This window comes from Panicum virgatum, chromosome 4N (assembly GCF_016808335.1).
Source record: "Panicum virgatum strain AP13 chromosome 4N, P.virgatum_v5, whole genome shotgun sequence".
In the NCBI taxonomy this organism is placed as follows: Eukaryota; Viridiplantae; Streptophyta; class Magnoliopsida; order Poales; family Poaceae; genus Panicum; species Panicum virgatum.
Window position 1 is genome coordinate 5,293,762 of NC_053148.1, and position 6,507 is coordinate 5,300,268.

General features: G+C 49.1%; 1 protein-coding gene across 3 annotated transcripts; it reads right to left on the reverse strand.

The window, feature by feature from the left end:
* Positions 1-1,496: 1,496 nt before the first annotated feature.
* Positions 1,497-5,031, reverse strand: LOC120670477 (wall-associated receptor kinase 5-like). 3 transcript variants are annotated; one of them, XM_039950575.1, is made up of 6 exons: positions 4,729-5,031; positions 3,822-4,216; positions 3,576-3,694; positions 3,225-3,462; positions 2,967-3,077; positions 1,497-2,875 (listed from the first exon to the last, which is right to left on the reverse strand). In XM_039950575.1, exons 2-6 carry the CDS (start codon positions 4,180-4,182, stop codon positions 1,689-1,691), a joined length of 2,016 nt encoding a protein of 671 aa, XP_039806509.1. In that variant the 5' UTR covers positions 4,183-4,216; positions 4,729-5,031; the 3' UTR covers positions 1,497-1,688. The 3 variants fall into 3 exon arrangements, with proteins under 3 accessions (XP_039806509.1, XP_039806508.1, XP_039806510.1); XM_039950574.1 differs by lacking the exon at positions 4,729-5,031 and having other exon boundaries at positions 3,822-4,715; XM_039950576.1 differs by lacking the exon at positions 4,729-5,031 and having other exon boundaries at positions 3,826-3,974.
* Between the last annotated feature and the right edge of the window lie 1,476 nt (positions 5,032-6,507).

The following is a 6,507-nucleotide window of genomic DNA, read 5'->3' on the forward strand; positions in this document are numbered from 1 at the left end:
CAGTGGTGGCGGCGGCGGTGGGCCGCCCGCCAGCGCGAGCACTGGCCCGGGCGCTGGTGCCGCAGCGACGGGTCGGCGTCGCCGTCGTCATGATGCGGGGATGCGGCCGAGGGGAAAGGGGCTTTTCGGCGCGGCCTTTTGCGGCGGCTGCGGCTGCGGCGCGGCCTTGCCTGCCGCACACTGGCTGGCTGGCTCGCTGCCCACCTCCTCCCCCTGGCTCGGCTGCGCTGTATCCCTCCCTCCCGCGCGCCAGCGTCTGCGCGGGTAATGGACCAAGTGAATGGCCAGCGCCGGTGAGACGAGGGCACGAGGCGGCCGGATTTTACCGCCCGCCTCGCCGGGGTGATTCGATTTGGTTTTCTCCGGCGTGGAGGAGCCGAGCGGGCGGTGGGAACGGAATGGTGGGGCGGGGGGCGAGTGGGAGCCTACGCTGCGCGGCACCAACGGCCAGGCGACGGCGGTAGAGGATCATCAAGCCGCGGCACGTGTTTTTTTTAATAAAGTGGCAAATGGGTGTTGACTGCGGGCTACGAAAGTAGAGAATGGATTCATACGCAAGAATATTAGATGTGAGGAAAACACAATTTGGAATTTGATACCAGAGATAAACTCGACAAATATTAGATGTCACACATGTGACTTGCATACACAAGATTGAACAATTTTTTGTTGCAAAACAATGTTTTTGTTGGTGTTCTAGCAACAGTTCGACTAGATCACACATCTGAACCGGTTTGTTAGGCCGGTTTTAGGCCAAAACACAGAATTCTGAGGGGCTGCTTGCTGCAACCGCTCTACTCGACCCCAAATAACGCCCGATAAACTGGAGTTTCTATATATCTTGTGGAAGATGGTTAAGCAACTCACTTATAAAGCCTATTAAGATCTAGTTGATGTTGAACTAGCATTTTAAAAACATTAAACTAGTATTTGAAAATATTGAAATAATATTTTGAAATATTGAAACTCAATATCTTTTTCCACCTTCTTCTCTAGCACCGATGGCCGGCAGTGGAGCGGGGACTAACATGGGCGGCGCGCACAGCCAGCACGGATAAATGCGGCGACGGGGGACGCATGCCAACCGTGAGAGAGGCGGTGCGGCGAAGGCATGGGAGTGAGAGAGGGTGAGAGTTAGGGTTCGAAGGTGTTGATTCAATAGTTAAAGGTGATTTCATGAATCTCAAATATTAGAAAGTGGAGAAGAAAATTTTTTCCGGAAGATATATAGGATTGCCACGATAAACTCTTGCACTCCAAAGGAAAAAGTGAACCCACAAAATGGGTGTACGATGGGCCAAATACCAGAGAATACTCGAATACCAGCCCAGCCCAGCGTGGCAACCACAAGTGGCATCAGCACCACCAGTGCGTTTTGGGCCTGGGCGGGCTGAAAAGAGTTCACCAAACAAAGATGTTCCCTCTTTGGGCAGCATATCCTGGATCCACCGTCCCAGCGGAGAGCAGGTGAAAAAGAACAGCTAATGAAAAGAGGCGCCAAAAAAGAGGAAATGTTCTTCTAGAAACACAAAAAATGACAGCAGTCAATTCTATAACGCAAACATATACTGATACATGATACATCGTCAGTGGAATTCAAGCGAATCGCACAACTGACTTCTCCCAAAGCAACATGCTTACATACTATCTGTATCTGTGATCGCCATGACTGCTTGATGGGGCCAAATTTAACGCCCGGACTCCAGAAGCCCTTGCACGATCCTCTTCTCCATGCTGAAATTACCAGAGCCGATCATCTCCAAGCTGGCCACAGACGATTCCCCAACCAGGCTCTCCATCTCTTCAGGGTTATGTTGCGCAGGCACCCACGGGTGCTGCATGACCTTGCTCAGCCTGTCCAGCTTCTCGGCGACATCTCTCATTGCCGGCCGCCTCTCGCCGACCATCTCCAGGCACTGCCTCGAAAGCTCCGCGACCTCCTCCAGCAGCCCGATGTCGTTCACATTCTTGATGCGGCTGTCAATGATGTCCATGAGTCTGCCCTCCTTCACTGCGCATAAGAAGCGTAGTGCAAGGCTCCTCTCATTTTCAGGCCCTTCAAGGTTGAACGCCTTCTTGCCGGTGAGAAGCTCCAAGAGAACGACGCCGAAACTGTAGACATCGCTCTTATCTGTCAGCTGGCACGTCTGCATATACTCAGGGTCTAGGTACCCACAAGTCCCTTGCACAAGTGTGACAAACTGAGATTCATCAGTCGGTGCCAGTATGGAGGCCCCAAAGTCTGATACCTTAGCTGAATAGTTCTCATCAAGGAGTATATTCGATGATTTGACATCACCGTGAAGGATTGGAGGCGAAGCCCATGAATGCAGGTAAGCTAAGGCTAGAGCAGACTCAAGGGCAATGCGCAACCGAGTCGAGAAGGGGATGTTATGGCAGCCATTGTCACCATGGATGAGCTGAAACAGTGTCCCATTGGGGACGAACTCATAGACCAGCATTGGAACCTCTACTTCAAGACAGCAGCCCAGTAGCTTAACGATGTTCCTGTGGTTAATCTGGGATAGGATGATCATCTCTTTGCCAAACTCCTGCTTTTGCTGCTCGCTGGTCATGGATACACACCGTTTGACTGCGATCAGACTGCCTTCCTTGAGTGTGCCCTTGTAGACTGTGCCATGGCCACCACGGCCGAGGATATTCTTGTTGTCGAACTTATCTGTTGCCTCAATGAGCTCTGCTTCAGTGAAGAGGGAGAAAGCAATTCCTTGCTTTAAGCTTATCTCCTGCAGCAGAAGCATCCCACCATGCTGTTGGAAATACTTCTGCTTGATCTTGGCCAACTTCTTCCTTTCATGGAACAAGTACGTGCAGGTGATGGCTATGACCACAGTTGCAGCCCCAATACTTGAACCTTTGAAGTTTTCAGATAGTTACTAACTTACTATTAGTACAAATTTTAGTAATGTGCAAACATGGCTCTAGATAAAATAGATTGTGTTTACCCACAGCTAGTGCGACGACATTCAAGGATCTTGGAGATGGACAATAGAAACTTCCAGGTATGTTGATGCAGCCGGCGCATGGAGGTTTGTTGGTAGCACACTCATCGATATCTGCGTACATGGTATGATACTTCGAGAGTTAGCTATGCTCTCCAACAATTGAATAAGTTAGCATGTAAAATGCTTTATGAAATTCTTTTGAGAAATTATTTATTGTATATATACACACCAATCAAAAGGTATACTTGCAATACCGACCTTGGCATCCATGAGGAAGATAAGGATTACCCTCGTATCCTTTGATGCAGTTACAGAGGTAACCTGAGCCTCTGCTGGAATCAACGCACATGCTGCTAGTGCTGAGGCAAGCATATGAACCATTTTTCTTCCTCGCGATATCACACGTCTCATTACCCACTGCCCAGTTCAAGATCACTGGGACACGGCCAGCATGCTCATCGAAAAAAGCCGTGGTGTTTAGATATGTTGTGTTGAACTGGAATGAGTTAGACTCCATAAGCACGGCATAGCCCCGGTACTCTGCCCTGTCTGTGGTGCTTCTGTTCGTATAGTAATTTGTAGTGTTGTACAGTGGATTGAAATACACACCGTCGTTGGACATGTCCTCAGTGAGTCCAACTCGGCAGCAGCCGGCACCTCGGCAGATCCCATCTTGTGCCATGAGATTGTTGTAGGGCGAGGACCGAGACACACCCAATAATCACATGCTGCATAAACATGAAGATTTAACTTATTAGCAGCCTAAAAAGTACCCACTCCACAGTACAGAAGAATTAAAACATGCAGCTAACCATATATAATCATAAATGAATTATTGTTGTGCACAGAGCTTACTCACAACATTGTCCGTCATGTATGCAAGAGTGTTGACACCGATAACCGTAAACATGTTAGACTTCCCTGAATAGAGAAATGGAGTGGCGGAGAGATTCCTGCCCCATATATCCTGGTCGATCTCCTTGCTCGACGGGTTGTAGGACATGGTTGAGATGTGTTTCATGATCCGAACCTGACCTTCGGACAACAATATAGTCTGCACCGGAATTTCTCCAGAGAATTTCAAGATGCTGTGGGCATCCGTCTTGCTGCAACTGAGCTCAAATCCTTCCATTGCACAGCCAGCACCAATCCCAAATGGATATGAAATGTCCACATCGCCGCAACGCTTCAGGCAGTTGGGTCCTGGCAGAGTCATCGTCTTGGTTTGGAATTGCAGCGCAACTGTGGAACTGAAGAGTAGCAGCAGAAGCATAGGGACTCTATCAATGGGGGTCTTGTAGTAATAGTACATAGTGTGTGCTATATTGTGTCACAATTTCTGCTTTGGTTAATGAGCACATACAGGTAATTGGTCTCTATATATACTAGTCCGGTGTTTACTTTCTCAATCAGCCATCCTTCTTATTTTTTCTGTAAAATGATGTTATTATATGGTGTCCACCAAATGCACGCCACGGTTTTGGTCACTTTGACAGGGTCGTGGCTGTCTAATTCAGTGAAGCATCTTACAGCTCCAACTGCTACATCAGAAATAAATATTGAAAACTCCTTCAAGTGAGTCAAACAATTAGAGGCTACAACGATGGTGATGGAAGAGTCATCGCGGAAACATTCAACAATAACTGGCAGCTGTATCGAGCGACGCTGGAAGCGGGTGCTGAGGCCCTCAAGGCGACGGCGCTGCACTTTCACCCACCTGCGGCATCGGTCGACGACGCTGGAGTAGTGCTGCTACACTGACCTGCATGATCACTTGAGAGCACTGAAGAGGAGGTTGATCATCAAGGCATCCTAGTCTCGCTAGCTGGAGGATGCTACTCGTCTCTCGATAGAAGTACCCCTTGGGTCCTTTTGTTTTGCTGTTGTCTGTAAGCGCTTGGCTCCTGTCACTGGGTCAGGAAGTTTCCTGGTTGTTTCTGGTAGTCTTTCTCTCTGAACTTGTTTTACAGTACTCTATTGGGTGAACGTGGATACCAAAACTATGTTAATTTCGTTGCTTCGAGTAATGAAATCAGGGCTCTGCCCGGCGTGAAAAAAAATAACTGGCAGCTGTACATGCTCAACCTTTACTCATATAAAAAGTTAACAATGTGCTGTATATAACTCGTGAAGTCTATGGTGAAGTAACTAGACTCTTCTAAAATATTGTTCATTTCTCATTGAGCAAATAAAAATTGGAATTAGAAAGAATTTCATTCCATTGCATCTCCTAATTTTATTTGGATTGGACAAGAAATTCCCTCGACTAGGACTTTGGTATACAAATTAATTACATAGATTAAAGGTTGCACATCTGCAATAGGCATCTATGTAGGTAAAAGAAAATTTTCCAAATGACCAACATCACCACCACTGGAGCACATTAATGCATGTAACTTGTGTTGTTAGGATGTTGCGGTCCAAGTTTCCATTGTAAAAAGAAAGCCAGTGCAGTTCCACATCTACTAAAATGCACCTAATTCGTGTTAGGTATCTGATTCGATAAAGAATGTGGTCTGAATTGTCTACATATGGTAAAATTCTGAAACCTTCAACGGGTCATGACGGTTTCTACCCAGCACCAGCGAAGCATCTTCCTGTTACTCCCTGACTTCCTACTCCAGGGTAAAAGGCCAATCAAAGACACATATAGTAAACATGGCCTTGCTGACGATTCTTCAGATAATTTTATGAAATGAGACACTGGCAGTATCTGTGAAGAACCTTTCAATCCCTTTATTTTGCCGACAGAAAGCGGCTTAATTTAGTCCTTGGTGGATTGGTTTTTTTTTTGGGGGGGAGGGGGTGGGGTGGGGGGATTGAGAGGGTGTTTCCTGTTTCGCACGAGAAGCAGCTGATAGAAGATCGCAGTATTGAGAATTGGGAGTAGAATCAGCCTAACCTGGTGCTGACTGCCTCACCTGCTCCGAGGACTCCAGTGAGGGGGATTACGATCCCGCCCGGGAGTGGTTCATGGTCCTCCAGCTCGCGGACGGGCAAGAGGACAACGCTCCGGGTAATGACGGGAATGGCGGGGTAGACGCGCAGGCGAACCAACCGGTGGTGCCGCCTGCGGCCCCTTCTTCTTCGTCAAGCTCAGTGGCGCGGCAAGCACAGCTGGCGCAGCTCAAGGAGCTTCAAGCCAAACTCGACGAGCAGCGTCGGCAGACCCAGGAGCTGCGCACCACACTCGAGCAACAGCACACCGCGCGTGGTGCACATGCCCAGGCGGCGGCACGCGCTGCCCGGGAGCGGATCCAAGCAGATGACAATGTCGGCAAACCTCCGGAACTGAAAACAGCCGGCGAAAAACTCGTCACTGCGGCCTACCTACTCCAAGCGATGCCCGAGCCGTCGACGACTTCGGGTCGCAACCTGCGCTGCGAGGCACAGGTGCTCATCGAGCAAGCTGCTGTGCAGTAGGTCGAGAGCTCTGCGTCTCGCATGCGCTCGATAGCCCCGAAGCAGCCTGGTGGGACTGCACACCAGGACCACGAGGCTTCGGTGCACACTCCGCCAGGGGGGAAAGGAAAGGCAGCCG

Bases quoted from the DNA above. Each gene is read 5' to 3' on its own strand.
- LOC120670477 (XM_039950574.1), bottom strand. From the start codon at position 4,278: ATGTACTATTACTACAAGACCCCCATTGATAGAGTCCCTATGCTTCTG. The intron at 3,078-3,224 runs GTCGGTATTGCA...CCATGTACGCAG, and splicing joins TCTTCCTCATGGATGCCAAG to ATATCGATGAGTGTGCTACC. The intron at 2,876-2,966 runs GTAAACACAATC...AAAACTTCAAAG, and splicing joins TGTCGTCGCACTAGCTGTGG to GTTCAAGTATTGGGGCTGCA.